Source organism: Triturus cristatus, chromosome 11 (genome assembly GCF_964204655.1).
Source record: "Triturus cristatus chromosome 11, aTriCri1.1, whole genome shotgun sequence".
NCBI lineage: Eukaryota > Metazoa > Chordata > Amphibia > Caudata > Salamandridae > Triturus > Triturus cristatus.
The window spans coordinates 1,114,334,162-1,114,354,834 of NC_140594.1; the positions used below are offsets into that span (position 1 = coordinate 1,114,334,162).

General features: G+C 46.1%; 1 protein-coding gene across 1 annotated transcript in view; it reads left to right on the top strand.

The window, feature by feature from the left end:
• The window catches only part of CAPN10 (calpain 10), a 123,660-nt gene extending 106,479 nt beyond the window's left edge, over positions 1-17,181 (top strand). Inside the window, exon 12 of the mRNA XM_085635625.1 lies at positions 14,977-17,181. Within this exon, the coding sequence (XP_085491751.1) occupies positions 14,977-15,006 (30 nt within the window). The 3' untranslated portion in view covers positions 15,007-17,181. The remainder of the gene's footprint in view (positions 1-14,976) is intronic.
• Positions 17,182-20,673: the final 3,492 nt, after the last annotated feature.

The window sequence follows — 20,673 nt, forward strand, 5'->3', positions numbered from 1 at the left end:
ATCAGTCTTCCTGATACTTCACATTCAGTTCAGAGGGACTTCTTGCAGCTCTAAAATACTCTCCTCATCCGAATCATCATCCTCATCCAAAAGGTGAGAGGGAAGTAATGGTTGAACCCTACTGGATGAAGTAAGGGAGGGCGTTCGCCTCGGTTTCGTTATTTTTCGTTGCAAATATGTATTTTCTTCCCTTGATTTAGGAGTCGTTGACGAGGAATCCTCAATGGTTACGATAGACACCACCGTCGATGAGGGACCTCTCGTTGTCGAAGTGGTCGTCGATGGGGATGGTCGTCGACGTGCGTATCATCGACGAGGCACTCGTCGAGGTCGTCCTCGACGCTGATGTCGCCGTCGACGAGGATTGCTTTATCTTTATCGTTGACGACAAAGGTGTATGTGCCGTCGACGAAGATGTCGTCGACGACGAAAGAGATGCCGACGACACTGAAAGAGTAGAAATGGTAGTCGTCGACGAAGTCACTCCAATGGTTGTATGAGGAGATTTTGTCGTCGTCAAGGCCATCGACGACGAGGCGGTAGTCGACGGGGCTGAGGAAGGCTTTTTAAAAGTGTGTTTCACCCTTGGAGGAAGAGTTAGAGGGTCTGAAGCTGGTTTTTTCGACCCCTGAAGAGAAGTCTCCCTGGCAGGCAAATCCTTAAGTTTTGGAGCCTCTGAAGACTTTTTGGGCATCTTCTTTTGAGGTTGCTGCGTAGAAGGACCTAGAGAAGCGTCTCTGGGCCTTTTCTGAGGAGTCTTTGAGGAGGATTTCGATGAGCTCTCTCTCTCCTCAGAGGACAAGGGGTCTTCTTTGTCCTTAAGTCTCTGCAGCCAAGTTAAAAGCCTTCCCTCACGATCTTTTAAAGTCTTTGTAGAAAAAGTATGACATACCTTGCAGTCTTTAGGAGTATGGTCTGGATAAAGACAGTAAAGGCAGTCCTTATGTTGGTCGTCGACATGCAATCTCTTCTTTTTGCAAGTATCACATGGCCTAAAAAGGCCTTTCTTAGGAGTATCCGACATGAAGACAGCAAGACTTCACTCAGATAGAGAAATATCCGAAGAAAATACCTTAAATCCAAGAGATAAGGAAAAACCTGAGCAGAGCTCAGTGGAGCCTCCCTTAGCACGGCGTGCGGTGGAAAATCTGAGGGACTAGAGCTCCTTCCAGGAAGGTTCCAGAGGGTGGTGGCAGCTGATTGGCTGCTCTCTAGAGTTTGGTCCTTATTACAAAAGGATCTGGATATGTTACTAATTTGAGGCCTTTGTCCTATTACTCTATATGTCTAATGGGACATTACTTTATTTATGTACTGGGGAATGATTCAGGCATGTGAATCTATGAAAGATACCAATACTTGATAACTGCAGCTACAGGTAAGTAACGCATTTCTTCTGTGGCCTAGGACTGGTAGTAGCGAAGAGGGATATAGTCCGGTACTGAGGAGCGAGTGAAAGCCCGACAATACAGGACTGGAGATGGGGCATGAACATCTATATGGCGGCATAAAAAGTTATGTATACCAGTATGGGTTGTCCCTGAAAATTATACAACGTCTGGAGTGGATGGATCAGGTACTATTCACTGAAGCTAACTGGGGATGGAGCAGGACAGAGCCATGACACATGGGTTGCGTAACCACAGATGTTGTAATGGGTGTATATGTGATACCGGTATACGAAATTCTGCTATGGATTTTTTTTTCAAATGCTTTCCATTTTAACAATGTACTGGCTGATTGATTCCTGGGGGGAGAGAGGGGCAAGCGAAGGGAGGGATGTTTGCTTCTCAGTATTTTTATCTTCTCGTAGGTGCACGTCAGGGGCCCTATAAGGTGTTTTCATTTGTTTACGATTCAAAACAAAAATATTCCCCCCAAAAAAGAATCTCAGATCCTAGATACACAGTGGAAACTCAAGGAATTTGTGAACAGACAATGATTAAATAACTTGAGAATCTTGGGCCTGGAGGAGGGAGTCGAAGGTAATATTAGGTCCTATGTGGTTAATCTATTTAAGGGAGCTTTTCCTGAATTGGAATCCTGGAACTGGGAACAGGAACTTCAGAGAGTCGATCAGTTCCCTCTCATGTTGAAAAACCAAAGTCAATCACAGGGGGATTGTCTCCCCAAGCCCAGGTCTGTTGTTGTGTACTTTGGTAACTTTCTTGTGATAGAGGCTGTTTTTGAGAAAGCATGTCCTGATTCAAAGCGAAATTTTGGCGGGTGTTCCTTTTTTACAAGGCTGGATTTCTGCCATGTAACTAACGGTCAGCGATGCAGATTGAGGCAACTCATAAAGCCATGCCAGGACAAGGGAGCCGAGGCCTATTTGATGAATCCTGCACCTCTTAAGATCATTTTTAAAAATAGGACCTGTGTGTTCACCTTGAAAATCAAAGCTAAAGAGTACCTAGCTTGTGGGATGAGCCTGAGTGGTTAAACTTTAAGGGAGTCACTGACTGGTTTAAGCCTAATGTCCTGCAAAATGTTTCGGATCCTTCTTTTTCTCTCGTATTCTATTTTCTCTCATTAGTATTTTTGATTGCCCGAGGATGGAACTGAATTTGAACAAGGCAGTTAATTTTCTTATAGTTTAAGTGCAGATGATTTCATTTGTCTTTTCTCATTCTCTTAGGGTAAAAGGGACTTGGTTTGGATGCATATTTAAGCTGGGAAGGAGGGCAAACATGTGACCCATCACTCAGACCTTGCTTGTCTTATTGCTTTGAATAGTAGGATGGGGGGGGCTGAGCTTTCCGGGGATGCGGGAGTGAGACGGGGAATAGGGGAGAGAAGAGCAAACTAACAAAAGAAAAGAGAAGGGTGAGAGGTTCACCAAATGTCAGCTGGATGGCCAGCATCTGTCTAATACAAGTTCAATGACTGATCATGGTGTAATATTGTGTGTACGGAGATCGAAACATCAAAAACATTTTCAATGGCACGAGTAGCTCATTTGCGTATAGCCACAATCCGCATTTGCGGTCTTAACGATCACCTGAAGAGCTGAAATTACTGCGTGCAGATCTAGTCTGTGTCCAATAAACTCATATTGAGGGGGGGGGGGTGTGTGTAAGAAAAATCTGTTGGCAACTGTAGGCTATACTTTGCTAGAATACACCAGGCAGGGTACAAGTACTTAGGGGTGGCAATATTGGCATGCAGGAATGTCTGTAGTCTTAGCCGCAGTATTTCGGACAAATTTGGGAGATGGGTTCTAACAGGATATTAGTTTGCTGATAGGTCCAACTTGAATGACCCAATTGTTCCTGATTATGTGAATACTTAACTGGCTTTATGGCCGACCCTGATTACAATGTGTGGTGATTTAATTATAAATACAGCGCTGGGACGCCTTGGTAGGGTAGCCGTGCACTTTCAATTATGGTGAATAGAATATAGGAAGTAGTCAAGGGATCTAGCAGAAGGACGTTATCTGGATAGGAAGCCCAGGGTTTATCGAGCGCTTCAGCATTTAAAGAAGAGTTAGGGCCTAGTGGATATTTGGCAAAAGGTTAAGGCTCCAAATCCAGGCTATACTTTCTTTTCGCCCCACACATGAAGCATGCCATATTGGATTATTTTTTTTACGCCTTTGAGCCTTGTTAGTCGGATACAAATTGACAAATACTCAAGTCTTGTATCATAATCTGCTGGCAATTGAAATTCCCACCATGACTGGTAAAAGGTCTCCACAGACTTGGTCGTCTGAAAGGGGGTTACTTTCTAATGAAGATTATGTCTCCCATATGAAAAAGTGAATCCCACATTTTGTGGAGAGAAATAGAGGTAGTGCCCCAGCTGGAGTAGGCTGGGATACAGTGAAGGCGGGCATAAGGGGGGGGAGAATCTCTTTCAGTTTAAATCGTCAAAGGACCCTCCCTCAGCTTATGAGGGATAAAGGCGGAGAATTTACACCTGTGGAGGCATAACTGGTTGATGCAACTGCTGAAGGACTAGAACTTCCAGAAATAATGCGCAAGCTGGCGGTAATTAAATCTGCTATAAATAATATTTCGTCAGGTAAGGCTTCCGAAAATATTATGGCACTTAGGAAAGAGTGCTATGAATACAGTGAAAGGGTAGGTCAGTTGGGGACACTTCGGACCAGGCAAAAAGCAGTTTATCTTGAAATACCCGAGATTAGAGATAAGGTCGGTCAGGTTGTTACTACCTCTGAGGCTATCTTGGAGGTATTCAGGGAATTCTATAAAGAATTGTGACAAGCTGGAGCGGGCGGGGATGAGCAGGATATAAGTCCTGTGCTATAGTGGGTAGCAAGGATAACTTCGTTGATTGACATTTTTTAGATGCCCTATTTTGCTATGAGGAAATCAGTGAGGCGCTCTAAGTTTTACCCTCTGTTAAGACAGTTGGCACGGACAAATTTCGCTGCAATTTTATTTATTTATTTATTTTTTTTTGGTCGTAAGACATTTATTATGATCAAATGAAACAGATGACATACACTGCGTCACGCCAACAACCCGGAGGCAGGCCGCTATAGGGTAAATTATACAAAGATTATACAGAAATATCTCTGAGGCCTTCATCCGGCCAATGGTACCGGCAGAGGTGAGCTTAAGGTATAATAAAAGTCTACAGTTCGTATTGTACATCTTATAGCGAGTAAACGGTCTTACTTTTGACCCAGTGCTGCTTCCAGCTGAAAGGTAGCGAAAATCAACAAATCCGCCCTCAAATAAGCAGCGGTCATCCGCCCGCTGCAGCAGACTATAAAAAAGGATGTGTCGGTCAGCACCTTGTTTCCCCCAACAGAACCCCCCAACAACTAAACCAAAAACATCAAACAAAGGTGCAAGTACTTGGGAAACAGCTATGTGGAGAGCGGGTGCGGGAAGGTATCTTAGCTGTATGCGACTTAGCGAGGGAAGGGCGGGGCGGGGGGCAGGGGGAGAGGGGCGGCAAGTTATCCACAGTGGGACCAGGAGGGCGGAGGGGGGGGGGGGGGGCAGTGGACTCCGGTCAGGTCAGTGGAGTCAGTAAACGCCAAAGCTTGCGGCTGAGCAGTGTCCAAAAGCCCAAGTGCGGGGCAGCGGGACCTCTAACGCTAGTTTACGCAGCGCGCTCCCTCAGCCCATGTCGTCGGAAACGCTGGTAGCGCGTGAGGTGTCGGCGGAGTCAGGAGCCGCGCGTCCTGTAGTCCACTGTATAAACGGGCCCCATATGTCAATGGGTCTGGAAGCGGTGGGCATGGTCTCCCACTAGTTCGCCAGTTGAGTTTGGCCGTAAGTCACATCCCTGATCCAGTTTTCGAGCGTGGGGAGGGCCGGTCTGCCCCAGTGTATAGCTATCTGCCGTTTGGCGTATAACAGGAGTAGTGCATGTAGTTTCCTGTCGCAGGGCTCAGTGCGCTTAACATACCCCAGCAAACCCAGCAGTGGAGATGGGGAGTCGTTCCTCTGTACGATTTGATTTATGGCGTTGAAGACCTCCGACCAGTATGCCTCCAGCTTGGGGCAGCTCCAAGCTACATGTAGAAAGGTGGCATCGTCACCCCCACATTTCCAGCAAGCGGCATCTTCGCGGATCCCCATGCGGCGTAGCAGTGTCGGAGTGCGGTAATATCTATGTAGGAATTTGAAGTGTATAAGCCGCAATCGGTAACTCGGTGATAGAGCTGTGAGTTGAGCGCAGCAATACCCCCATGCATCAGCCGGCAGCTGATCCCCCAGGTCGTCAGCCCAGGCGGACTCGGCCGTGGCTACTGTCACCGGGGCTTGTTCCTGCATGCAGTTATACAATCTGGACACCAGCTTTTTAGGAGAAGGTCTTGAGAGCAAGTCTTGCAGGGCGGCTAGTGCGCAAGGCTCGTCCGGGAAGCCCTGTCCCATTTTCTTGCAGGATTCCCTAAGGGAATGATATAGTAATTTGTCCGCAAACGTGCAAGGTTGGTCATCCCCATCCGCAGGCATCTCTAGAAATGAGCCATCTGGATATATGTCCGCGAAAGTGAGTAGCCTATTCCCACGGATAGTGAGGACTTCACCTCTTGCCGTCAAACATGGCAGCATCGGGTTGCCCCTGAGAGGAACCGCAGGCGCATAGAGCAGGGAGAGACCAGCTCGCTTCCGAAGCTCGCGCCAGGACCAGCGGATCATTTCCACCGTGTCCACCTCACGCGACGGGCACGTAACCGCTCCGTATAATGCCACTCGTAATGGCGAGGGGGCGACCACTGCAAGCTCCACCGCCACATGCGGCTGGTAGGGGGCTGGGTAGGCCCAGAAATGAAGGAATTGAGCTTGTGCACAAAGCGAATAGAGCTTCAAGTCCGGGGCCCCCAGTCCACCCTGTCGGAGCGGAAGCGTGAGTAGGTCCCAGGATACTCTTGCCTGACCGCCGGCCCACACAAGTTTCAGCAATAGTGAGCGGACCCGTGTGTGGAAATGCGTCGTCATAGGTAGTGGTACATTGACAAACAAGTACAAGAATTTGGGGAGGACCACCATTTTGGCCAACGCAATTCTAGCCACCAGGGACAGCGGCAATTTATTCCAGACTTCAACTTTCCCTTCCAGCCAGTCCACCGCCCTACCAAAATTCAGCGACCACAGCTCCTGTACATCTCGGCTAATCCAGACGCCCAAATACTTGACAGCTTCCGTCTCCCATCTGAGGGGGTAGTCAGGGGCAGGTCTACCAGTGCTCTCCGTCAGGGGGAATGCCACTGACTTCGACCAATTAATGGATATCCCTGCTAGACCCTCAAATCTCACAAACTCGCGCAGCAGTGGGCTCAGGTTGTCTCTGGGGTTCTGAACGTACAGTGTGACATCGTCCGCGTATAGCGAGATCAATAAGCTTCTAGCACTGAATCCGATGCCTCTGGCAGTGTGGTGTTGCCGAATTCGAGCTGCTAATGGCTCCATAGCAATCGCAAAGAGAAGCGGGGATAGCGGGCAACCCTGCCTAGTTCCCCTCGAGACAGCGAACGGCTTGGAGACAAGACCATTAACGCTCACCCGGGCTCTGGGTGACGTGTATAGGTGCTTAATAAGGGTCATGAAGTTTTGACTGAATCCCATCCGCTTCAACACTTCGAAGAGATAGGGCCACTCCAGGGAGTCAAAGGCTTTGGTGGCGTCCAAAAACACCACCGCTGCCTGTACTGACGGGTGTAAATAGTGAAGGACCGAGAAGATAGTCCTGAGGTTGTGTGATGTTGCACGTCCAGGGATGAATCCCGATTGATCAGGGAGCGCTATAATCGGCAACAACGGTTGCAATCTATCCGCAATTACTTTTGCGTAGATTTTGGCATCTACGTTTATGAGGGACAGGGGTCTGTAAGAGTCCAGCTGTTGGTCATCCTTGTCTGGCTTTAGTAGCGTGACAATGAGAGCCTCCCGCATGGAGTCTGGGAGGGATTGCGACTCGAGAGCCTCAACAAACACAGAGTGCAGTCTCGGCGCTAGTTCAGCCACATAGGTTTTATAAAAGGAGGTGGTCAGGCCATCCGGGCCAGGAGCTTTATTGGCCGGCATGCTTTTAATCACTTGGGCGATATCTTGCACTGTAACGGTGAGGTCCATGTACTGTCTGTGATTGTTGTTGAACCACACGAGGGCTATGGAGTCTAGGAAGTCCCGTAGTGACGCCGGTGTCGTGGGCTGTTTCGAGGTGTACAGAGAGGCATAAAAGTCTGCAAAGGCGCCCAGCACCGCCTCTTGGCCTACCACTAGACGGCCAGTGTTGTCATAGATTGCGTGTATGTAGTTCGACTGTGTGCGAGGAGCAATCAGTCTGGCTAGAGTCCTGCTTGGCCTGTCTCCCTCCCCGTACCTGCGCGCCTCAGCCTGCCGCCCCAGAAATCGCACCTCCCGCTCCGCCTCCTCTTTGAATGCTAACAGTTTAGTTTTCAGAGCGCCAGCAAGCGCCAACGTTGGGTCGGAGCTAAAAGCGACATCGAGGGCTTTCAGTTCCCCTTCAAGTGAAGCTAACGTGGCCCGTATGGTACGGAGGGCCCCTGCTTGTCGTGCAATGCATTGGCCCCGTACGACAGCTTTAAATGCATCCCACACAATGGCATCAGAAGATGCTGACCCCTCGTTCTCAGTAAAATAATTAGTGATATCCTCCCTTATCTCCTCCACAAACACAGGGTCAGCAAGCGCATGTGGGGGAAGGCGCCACTGGAACGCCCTGCGTGCAGCGCCGGGGGGGCGCAATACCAACATACACGGAGCATGGTCTGATAGCGATCTAGCCATAATATCCACATCCGACACCCACGTCGCAACCTCAGGAGACACCAGCCAGAAATCCAGTCGCGACCAAGCAGCCTTGTGAGAGGTGTAGCAGGTCCCCACTTTAGCACCCGGATTTCTAACTCGCCATACATCTGAAAGCAGACCCTCCCTCATTATATCAGAAATCGCCTGGCGCGCCCTAGTGTGCTGCGGTCTGCTCACACCTTTGCGATCTGAGTCATCATCTAACACCACATTAAAATCTCCCCCCAACACCACCGCCCGGCAATCCAGCAGCATAATTTTCGCCCAAACAGTTCTGAAGAAGTCAGGATCGTCCACATTCGGGCCATAGATTGCAGCCAGGACAATGGGTCGCCCCTGCAGAGCCCCATGAAGCAGAACATACCTACCCTCCGCATCCCCCACATGAGAGTACTCCCGCCAATCCAGCCCCCTTCGAATGAGTATTGCTACGCCCCTCGCATAATTCGAGTAAATGGAGGAATAAACATGCGCCCATCTTGAATTCTTCAATCTAGCTGAGGGGGTGACATTCAGATGCGTTTCCTGTAGGAAGCATATATCTACAGTATGCCTTGACAACATGCCATGTAGCAAGCGGGCTTTTTGGAAGTCCCCAAGGCCTCTAATGTTCCAAGTCCAGATTTTGATGTCTCCCATTAAAGCAGTTGACAGACCCAAACCCCTGACACCCAACCCCGCCCCCGGAAGTCTACCTGGCACCCGGCCCTCCTATCTGCGGACCCAGCGCCTTGAGAGCTAGGCTCGTGTTTTAGTACAATGCACCTAATATGAACCAAAACTTGCAACTTTTCAAAACCCCCCCTCCACCCCCTTCCCTCAGCAACCCCCCAATTAGGTCGTGATATATCCCAATAACATGTATTCAATGTGTCAAAAGACCCCAACAACAGCAACAAAAGCAACAAAGGGAGGCACCCCATGAGGCGTGGTGCGCTCGGCTAACACCCCCACACATGTGGGGTGGCTACTGTCAAACTTAAATGGTCCTGGGTCTGGCAGCACCCCCACCCTACAGACCCCAAGATCCGCAGCCAACCTGTGTCTCAGTGGGAACTCGGAGATGGCAGCCCAAGTCTGCACGCAGCGGCGTCCCATCAACCGCCCCCAAGTAGGCAGTTCGGGAGAGGCAAGCCTGTGCGAGAGGTCAGCCCGGCTGTCAACAGTTGCTCAAAGAGGATACCCGCAGCCCCGCAGGCCGAGCGTGCCAGGGTCCTCAGTCATTGTCACTCAGGTGCCCTGAAGCCTCCTCGAGTCGTGGCGACTTTCTCCTGGCCCCAGCACAGATGTGTTTGGCAAATTTAAGGGCTGCCTTGGCGTCCGTGAAAAAGTGCGAGGTGTTTTCGTGCAGGACCTTTAGCTTTGCCGGGTAGAGGAGAGAGTAGGACACGCCGGCTTGTATTAGGACTTTCTTAGCTGGTAAAAATTCCTTCCGGGCCGCCTGCACCAGTGGGGTGAAATCTGGGTAGAAGGAGACGTGATTACCCTGATGCATGATCTTACCCTTCTCTCTCGCCAATCGAAGAATGATGTCCCTATCTTGGTAGTTGAGTAGTTTGGCCAGGATCGGACGTGGTGGGGCCCCCACCGGAGGTTTCTTCCCCAGTGACCTGTGTGCTCTTTCCACCGTGAACACCGGGGACAAGTCCGGGTCGAACAGCTCATGCAGGAGGGACGACACAAACGACTCCATCTTTCCCGTGTTTGTGGTCTCTGGGACACCCGTAATGCGAATATTGGATCTTCGGGAGCGCGCTTCCAAATCGTCTGACTTGGCGCGCAGATTGTCGAGTTCGCGCTCCAGCGTCGTAATGTGCCGCTTAGCTTGTTGTTGGAATTCGCAACACTCAGTTTGCCCATGCTCGAGACTGTCCAGTCTCTTCTCGTGGGTGTCCACCTTCGTCTGCACGGATTCGAGTTGCGCCGTCATGGTATCCAGCTTTGCATCTATGCTCTTCAGGCTTGCCCTCACCTCCATTATGAGAGCACCAAAGTCTATATCCGGGGTCGACCCCCGCGGCGGTGATGTGCTCACATCAGGTTCCATTGTCGCGCCCTTCGGAGTCTTCTTACCGTCGAATGTCAGTTTCGGTTGTTTGGCGTCCGTTTTCCCCATCGCAGCGGGCAAGAAAGATCTACCGGCCTATCAATAGGGCAGCACCCCACTGCGCGACCGCCAGCAAGCGTCCCGTAGGTGTGCGACTGTCCAGTCGGCACCGGTGCGCGCCAAGCGTGACCCTGAATGCGCAGCAAGTGTGGCAATACACGGTTGAGGACTCTGTAGGCGCCCAGGACGCTCTGCAAGCGCCAGCGGTCAGCGAGAGCCTTCCTCGGGCGCAATGTGCCGTCTTACCCCTCCACTAGGATAGCGCCGCGCCGGGGCTCACGGGATTCAGGGCCACAAAGGTCCACTCCGGGTGTTCAGGCGTGTGACCTGCCCGGCCGAAGAGTAGTGGGAGGCCTCGGTGCCGTTTCAACGTGGCAGGATCAGCTGTGCCCTTCGTCCCTTCAGGGCGCCCTCTCACCTCCTCCCCAGCCGTCGCTGTGACGCCGCCGGCGCGGGCTTGCCTGCACGATCTCCCCCGGGCTCAGCCCCGGGCAGCACCGCCCTCCGCGGCCGCAGGATCTTCGTTTCGCCGCCCGGCTGTCTCTCCAGGTCGCCCCTGGCTTCTCTGTCTCCCCGCAGCCGTCCGCTCAGGGAGCTCACCGTCGGCCGCAATAGTGGTACAGCGGCGAAGCCTTCACAGCAAATTCCGCGCGGTCCGTTGAGGCCTCTGCAGCCCCGGTCTCCCGTGACTCGCGGCTCCCCGCCGGAGGCACTTCCGGCGCAGGTCAGGACCGTCCCGTCAGCCGGCAAATAGTTCGGCCGCCTCCGCTGCGAGGGGAAACCATCCCCGTGCCCCCAAGTCGAGCCGAAGGATCACCAGGTCTTTAGCCGCAGAATCCGGGAGGTGCGGGGCTCCGCAGTCTCCAGGAACAGGATTACTGAAGGATTAATCCGAGTAGCCGGCGGAGCTCACTCAGAGAGCGGCCATCTCGCTGCTCGGCTAGCCACGCCCCCAATTTCGCTGCAATTTTAGATTATTTTTTTTCGGGCCTAGAAGAGGACCTGGTTTACATTGTGCTTGGGGTGCAAAGTGGCCAAAAAGCCCCTGTGACTTGGGAAACTACTAATATTGTTGTTTTTAAAAAAAGAAAGGGAAGCCAACCTCATGATCCTGGGTCATATAGACCTGTTTCTCTGATTAAACAGTGATGCCAAACTGTATTCTCAAATTTTGGCCTCTAGGTTAAACCAGATTATTGGCAAATTAGAATCCCTGAGACCACATGGTTTTATACCTGGCAGAGGTACTACTATTCATATCACACAAGTTATAGCACTATTTGATGGGCCAGTGTGAGTGGGGATCCCATGTACTTGGTGCTTCGAGATGCCGAAAAGGCTTTTGATCGGGTGGCCTGAGATTACATTCGGACGGTGTCAAGATGGAACAAAATTGGCCAGGAAAATGTCAGGGCTGTCCCAGCGGTCTATAGGAATCCAACAGTTACTCTTCAAATAATGGGTGGGGAATCAGAATCTTTTCAAATAATGAGGGGAACAAGACTCATTGTTCCCCCTTATTGTTCGCTTTACATATCGACCCATTGATAAGGTAGCTAGAAGCCAGTTGCCTAATCAAGACCATGAAGTCTTATTGCATTAGCACAAAAGTACTTCTTTATGCTGATGACATTGCAGTTGTGAGACCGGATCCAGAAGGGACAATTTTGGAGCTAGAAACTGAGGCCTCTCATTTTGGAAAAATATCCGGCTATTATTTGAATCGGAATAAGACTCAGGTGGTGGTTAGCGATCAGATATAGTATGTGGATGATTGTATAGTAAGTAGATTGTGCAGTCTATCTGGGATTAAATATTACACCTAAAATTGGCCAGATAGTGGAACTGAATCTGGCCCCAGTAATACAAAAGACAAAACTGGATTTAGGCAAATGGATAATTCATTTTACAATAATTGACCGCTGTAATGTCATAAAAATGCTATTCTTGCCTAAAGTTCTTTATTTTGTTAGGGCCAAACCTTTAGAGTTTGAAAAATGCTGGTTCAAGAAGATGGAAGGTCTGTAGCAGTTTTATCTGGCCTTACGCTAAAGCTAGAAGGGCCTTAAAGTAGTGATGTTGCCTAGGGCAAGAGGAGGTTGGGCTGTACCATACTTTACGTATTATCAGTGGATGGCTGCCCTCCAGCATATGAAATATTTAGTTGTGGGTCGGCAGATGGATCTCCAGGGTGAGGAAGTGGCACCTTCTATTACAAACATCTCATAGGAGATGACTCTAAGACCTGCTTTTTGAAAATGATAGAGTCAAGTTACTATAAGAAGGTGAAATTTAGGACCCTACAAGTTTCTTTTAAGATCAGGGTGGTGGTTAGGAAGAAGATTGGCATCAAGAGATTTAATTTCGACACCCCTATCTGGAGGTCCCCGTTGCTCCTAAAGATCTTTCACGACGCATAATGCCTTAGGTGGAAAGCTAAAGGGCTTGAAACATTAGGCAACTTTTTGATAAGAAAAATTACTTTCATTTGGTGAGTAACAACTGGAATATGGGCTCGAAAAGAAGGACTTTTTAAAATATTTGCAGTTGAGGGATGATTTTTTTTATCAAAAAAGGGTGGCATAGTTTTTGCGTTCGCTAAGGAAACATTACTCTAACTACTTCGCAACACTGGTGGCTGCAAGATAAGTCAGATTTATGAATACTTGATGGGGTTTATTCCCAATAATCTCTAGAAGCAGTCAGATAATTGCCAGAGAAGGATAGATGCTACGGACGGTAGCTTTCTTGAGTCTAGAAATTGATCACATGTTATTACTGTCTGCGGGGTTGCAGGCACAACACAGCACTACAAAACAATTTTCAATCTAAATTCTACTCCGGCAAAAATAGGGAGTGGAGGGGACGGGAGCGATTTAGGGACTTGCTGCCTGCGATGTCGGCGTTAGGAGGCAGATTTAGGGGACATGTTTTTTAACTGTCCAGCACTAAACTCTTAACAAAAGAAATCCCGCCTTCTGTGACTTGTTTTGTATACAGATGGGGCATTATCTCTGCAACCTATGCTTCTGGGTGTAAAAGACAATGCAGGTGGTAGTGAAAGGCAACCCTTTGTGTATATTGCTCTGGCTGTAGCCGGTATTTGTATCTCAGCGGCCTGGCTTAATCTAGAACCCGCCTCTTTTCATCAGTGGCTGGCAAGGTTGCTCTCAGTGTTCCGTCTCCAGACCAGCATATATCATCGGTAGGACAAGAAGGCCAGGAGGAGGATGGACAAGATCTGGGCTCACTTGGAGGAGTGGTCTCAAGGGGGGGGGGGGGGCTTTGTAATTATTAGGCATTCATTATCTGCTCTAGCTTTGAGCGTATACTATACAATGGGTTTTAGAATGTAGTAATTATATGAGCTACTTGTATGTAATGTATTATGGGGCTTATTTTGTTCTGGCCATTCTCTCTTCCCATGTTTTGTACCTTTCACTTGATGAATGTAGAAATTAAATTGTTTCTCTTGTGGAAAACTAATAAAAATATTATTTTTTTTAAAAGAGAAAAGTCATATTAGTTGTAAAGAAAAGTACTTTAACTGGTCTCTCCTTCCTAAAAGTTAACAAAACGTCCCCAGGCCTACAACAAAAAGACAAAGCCATATAAAGTAGAAAACATTTTAAACCTGTGTCCTGACTTAAAAAGCAGGACAAAAACTATGGTCTGATAAACGAGGAAAACTTAAAGCTAAAGAAATGCAAAAGATGATTTTTTTTTAACCACAAGCAAAAGGAAATACTGACACAGTGCCCTCACAAAATACTGAACAATTAACAGCTGCAATCAATAATTAAAATTTTAAACAAAACTCACTTTAGTCATGCATTGTAGAATCCTTTACCGTGTACTGGTAACAACAACTGTGATGTGGGTAATAACCATGTTTGGGGTCCATAGAAAACTTCAGATGGTTTGGAGTCCTGAATGTGTTTTCTTTTTACCTTGATGTTACTTCTGAAAAACACAGCAGCCCTTCCACATATTGTTGCCGCTATACGATTTTCTTAAAAACTGCAACCCTCTCCATGATGTAAATAAAAGAACAACTACTGCACTGTGGGCTTCTCTGAATTGCAACAATATACTACATTTGTAGCTTCTCAACATTTCTCCTAGCTAAAACCCAGGACAGATTAATGCAGTTTTGATGCTATACTTATAATTTCACACCCAGTCCCCACATTCCTAAGAAGCAAGCGTCCATATAAGACATGAGAAGCTTTTAAGTTGCTCTCTTCGTTATGGGAATCAACCCATCTACGAGTATGATAGTACATAAAGACTATTACCTTAAATCTTATCAATTCTCAGGAGCAAGAATTGTACTCTGTCTCTGGACCATAAATATGAAAACTCGTATTCCATCATTTTCAGTCTGGATTTGAGCTCTAATGTTCATTAGCCCCGTCACCGTGCCAGACCAAAACTACAAAACTCTAGGTTTCTCGTTGGAGTGCCTTAATTCGCAATGCATTTTGTGCCTTCAAAACGAAAAAGAATTTAAAGCTGTAGGTCAAAATATCAGACAGTGTACTCCATAGATTGAATATCGCAATTAATTTTCAATAATATCCTCTCATCTTTCTCTTTTCTCTATAGCTGTCCGTCTCCCATGTGATGAAGAGGTGATGTGGGACCATCCGGAGATGAAAACTCAACAGTTTCTTCTTTCTGTGGATGAAAAAAGAATCCTCCTTGTAACGCTGTAGGCTGATTGCTTGTAAAGTTGTCAGGAGTGAGCCTACATCTCCACAGTCATTCTCTACACTGATGCATTCCCCCATCATTGTGCAAGTAAACCTGGGACTGCCTAAATGGAAGATTCAGTGTCCATTGTGTGGTGAATGGAAAGAGAGCCCTGGCATCCGACAAGCTTTCAACCATGGAGCTTGGAGCGGAATATTCGATGAAGCCAGAAGGTGTCCAGGTGGCAGCTTGCTTATATGCTTGAATTCAAACCTGTGGGAAGAGAAAGAAGGCAGTCTTTTCATAGAAAACTGATCCACCAATTGCAATTGTGCCCTCTTTGTTAATCAAATTGAACTACAGTTTCCAATAAGTGACCTCTTCCAAAGCTTTGGATTTTTGTGCTTCAGCTCGTACACCAAGTTCTGCAGTGCAGCCAAAAGGCATCAAAAATTGGATCTCTTGAACTTACTCTGGAGTTGTAAGTAACTAGCGGGGTTGGGAGATGGCACGTTGATTAGTTCTTTTTACAGGAGAAAGAGTGACAACCAATTGCTATGAATGCATTTGACCAAAGTTGCAGCTACCCACTTGAGACAATGTGTTGCTTCTGCCCTGCGCTGTAAACATGCCCATGACTGTGTCCTTCCGCCTTTGGAGAAGTCATTTTGTAGGGTACTTTATTGGATGCATTGCGGTAAAATATTCTTTTTAGCCTCCTGCAATCCATTAGACGAGACTATTGGAAACAATGAGTACCTGGCCAAATATGAAATTTGAAGGTAACTATAAAGTTACCTTGGAGCACTAAGACTGCAGCAGACCATGAAACAGGAAAAGACTGCAGTATGAGTTTGTCAGTTATGTCCGTCTGTACTGATGGGTTGAAAAAATTGGTCTACTGGGGCTTAGAGTTACTACACCGCCACAGTAATTCTGACTCCACTTTTTTAGTCAGAACTTTCAAGAAATTTGTTTCACTGAAGCTGGAGAAAAAAAGCCCCATTTACGGTTTTTAACGGGATAGAACTAAAATGGCTGTTTGCAAAAAGGTCAACCTTAGGGCTGAGGTGTATGTGCCAGCAGAAATCGATGCAGCAGATAATGCAATCTCTTTGGAGCAGGTTTTGTGGTGGTTTTGTTGCGAGCAGGTTACATTTGCACTTTAGCACTCTGTTTCCTATCTTGAGATCATAGGCTCACAGGATATGTTACTATGCATCAAATAATTATCACAAACTTATTAATCTAAAACTGGTAAAAAAGAGCCTTTTATGGTTTAAAAAAAAATCCAAAATTATTTTCGTGTTCATCTCTCCTGGAGTGATATCTGCCACATGTTTCACTCCCTGCATTTTGCGAAGTGACTTCCTCCTCTAGGATGACTTAGCCCTCCTGTGAAAGTATGCTCGTCTCTTGGCAAGTTATAAGTCTCTCTTTTTGATCATGAAACAACTCCTGCTTCATGACCTGCAGTTGGCTTCCTGTGAATTGGTGCCCGCCTCTTGACCTGATGGCCTGACATGAACTGATGCTCACTGTATAAATTGATGCTCATCTCAAAATAAGCTCAGGTGCGCTCTGTTGAAGTGATGCTGGTCTTACTTGAAGGGATGCTCGTCTCACTTCAAGGGATCCCCGTCTTACAGCAACTGATGCTTGACTTTCTGCGTTGTTGTTCATTCCACTCTAAGTGATGCTCATCTTTTTTTGTAGCGATGCTCCCTCGTTTACAGACACGCCTTGTGACTTGCGTCACATCTGTGCCTCATTAATTGACACTTTTGTCTGAAGTGAGGATACACTCTCAAGTTGACTCTATACTCTGGAAAAGTGATACATGCTCTCCTTATCAAGAGATAATTACCCTCTTGTGAAAACAGTGTTTGCCTTTCGTGAAATGTCCTTCATCTCATTGCTAAAGAACTTTTTGTGAATTGAGGTCTACTTCCCAAAAAGTCATGTTTTCCTCCAGTGAGCCTAAATCCCTCTTGGGTTTGAGTTATCTTATAACGGCTTTACCTCCTCACTCTTGTATTGAGTTTGTATAAACAAAACATATTTGTGTATTTACCATGTGACATTATTTTTTTTATTAATAAACAGACATGAAACTTGTTCTGGAAGTTATTTGTGCGCTATGAACATTAAATTGCAATGCTGATCCAAACTCGGCTATATCAGCCCTCCATATAAATGGTAGCCCAGCCAAACGACTTCCCTTCTTTCCATTTTGATGCAGATTTGCTGTCTTCTAACTCTTTTCTCATTTTATTTCCACTTTGTGTGGTCTTAATTATTAGCAGTTCATAGTTGTCAGCAATAGATATATGTAACAATGTGTAAATACACTTTAGCTTTTTACTGATCTTAAATGAACTGTGTCATGTTTAATGGATGAAAACCGAGAAGGATTTTCCTCCCTTACTCGGCCTGTAAAACCTGGGTTACTAATGGGCGAACCCGCTCCTTCTGTAATGGAGAACATGTTCCAGCAAATTTTGTGAATTATTGTGATTAAATATTGGTGTTCAGCTATAGACAGTGCAATGAACAATATGCAGAGTCTTCAACATTAAAGAGGAAGAAAATGGCAGCCAGATCGGAGATCTTAGAAACGGACTGGCAGCAGCAACACATTTCTGAAGTCTGTATTCAACTAAGCAGTGCCATTTTGATTCACCTGCGGATGGCAAAGTTTTTTTTTTTTTTTTAACATAGTTCAAGAAACTGATAAAAACAGGCTGATGCCCCAGACTCGATCTGGGCACCCAAGGATAAAGCAAAATCAGTGGGTTTTTTTTAATTCACAATCTACAACTAAATGTCACCCCTTTAGTCCCAGATCTCCAGTAGGCAATGCCAGAAGTTGCTAACCCCAGCACCAAATGTTCCAGCGCTGGCTCTTTCATAGATGAATAATTAGAGCCCCCGTCAACAAGAGGATAACCTTCAAGCTCCTCACCCACGCTCACAAGGCACTCCACAACACCGGACCAGCGTACCTCAACAGCCGACTCAGCTTCGACACCCCCACCCGCCAGCTATGCTCCGTCGCCCTTGCCACAGTCCCCCGCATCCGAAGAGCGACCACCGGTGGCAGATGGTTTTCCCACCTCGCCGCCAAGACCTGGAACACCCTCCCCATCCACCTACAGCAGACCCAAGGCCCGCTGTCCTTCAGAAGACTCCTCAAGACCTGGCTCTTTGAGCATTAGCAGCACCCCCCCACCGCCTTAAAACCCTCACTGGTATGTAGTGCACTTTACAAATGCTACGATTGATTGATATAATTGTATTTACCCCTCGTGCCCCCACTTATGCTGCTGCAGTGACCGGCAACCCACTGTTTTGCGGTATACCTGCGAAACAAACAGTGGCCTAAGAAGGCTATCAGTGTAGCCATGATAGTTATTTTGGCTCAATAATTAAAGTTGATCATGTGAATATTGAGTTCATGACAGTTTTGACTAATCTAGAGGATTGAGTTGGTTTAAATTATCTTCTAAAGTTAATAGTGAGCAGTTATTGGCCTCCTATAGCTCCGCAGCCAATGATGTGGATTATGTGCCACACGTTTGATGCTACAGCAGACATATTGAACTAGTAGTAAACTGAAAGATCAGGTGGTCATATTGCAGTTTTTACCGGGTTCTGTAGCAGCAATTAATTCGAATTTTGATGTAAGCTTTACAGACGTCTGCTATGAATATCACTAGATGCAAGATGGACTCTTGATATTCTGAATCGTTTTTCACACCATTAGTCCGGATGAAGTGTTCTGTTAAATTTATAGATTAAGGATAGCTATAGCTTTTCCCCTGGTAGAAAGAGATCATTGTTCCTGGACGCTTTCCTTCTAAGTGATGGCAGGGGAACAGGGCGAATCCTGTGAAAATACTAATCAGATTAGTTGGTCGCAAACATCTGATCTGAGAGCCTCTTTTAAGTTTCTGACATGCCAATTGAAGTCACTACTTTCCAAATGGTTTTGTGTTCTAGATCAGATGGGAATGATGTATGGGTCGTGTGGGAATCCGATATCTCCATCTCAGTCCTGCACTTTTGTCTGAAGTTAAAGGTAATGCACAACCATCTAGTTGCTATAAAGCAGTCTAAAGAAGGGTGTGCGCCTTTATTAAGGATGAAAACACGAGTTCAACAGTAATTTGCACAGTTTGACTAAAGCTGCCTATCATCTGTATTCACCAATACCCCTTTTTCAAATTCAGGCTAACTGTTCAACAGAAACAAAATTCGGATTGAAATGCTTCATGGTAAATGGTGAGTATTGTGACTTGATGTTGATTTTTGTTGCTTGTCTCAAGCAACACCTCAGACACATTACTAATTTAGAAGTTAGATAAGACAAAGATGTTGAGGTCTAGATATCTCTGGGTGAAATACAAGTTCCAGAAGCTGTTGTATGATCAAACAAGTTTATTTAGTTATCACAGATAGATTTGTCATAGACGAGAAACATCAGCCAGCATGTGTTTTGTGACATTTAACATAAATATGTGGCATTTTCATGGCCTAATAATTGTATATATATGTTCCAAATTCTTTTTTAAGAAGGGTATGGATAAGGAGCCACATCATTTGTACAGGATTTAGTGCACCAATCAACAACCAGTCAGATGAGAACAGAATATATATATACAATATAAGGGAAAAGAGATACATAATTATTTAAAACATCAAACATAAACATTTTATATTATATCATCATGAAGATAGCATCGAGCTGGCTCAAACCTGACTATTTAGTCAAAAAAAGAATTCGCTGTGAATGCTTTGAATTGAGTAAAATTAGGGATTACAGTTTCCAAAGGGAACTCAAATGAGAAAAAACAATAACATGATTGACATTGGATTCCCTTTAAGCATCCTAGATGGACTATTCATGGTAAAGATCTTGAGGTTTAAGTTTCCATTTGTGCTTATAACTTAAAATGAAGACTTGATTAACTTGTAGACAAAAAATTGATACTCTTGAGTTCAATGCATTACTGTATCCATAATACTATTTGTAAAGTATATGGGCTTTAGACGATGTAAGTCAGCCTTCGTCTTTTTGCAAAGGCTTTCATCACCGATTTCGTGTCGCAGAGTTTGCCAATTGCTAAAGTCTTCAGTTCGTTATCATACATCTGATGTCTTAATAAGATGATGTTTTAGAATCAATATTTTTTTGTTTATAATAGTTTTGCATTTTAAAATATGAAGTGTATTTTTATATTTTTTGCACTTTTATGATTACTCTGTTAAATAAATCGAATAATATATATTTGCTAAAGAATATGTTACTGCCTACCGAGAAAATTTTAGTGACATTGGTTAAAAGCCTCTATTGTTAACTAGTTCTAGTTCATACTCGATAGAGCGTTCGCAAAATATACAGAGGGTCCTGCAATTAAAAGATGAGAGGGCAACCATGGCTGTTATCCCTGTACAAAGAGAAAACCTCGGATCACCTCTCCCCATTAAGGAAAATTCTATATTTCAGGCACTTATAAATGACAATGTCCAACTCCAAAACTGCCTCCCAAATCCCATTTTAGATAACACTCATGCAAGAAAATCCAGCTGATCTAATGCTTCTCCAGT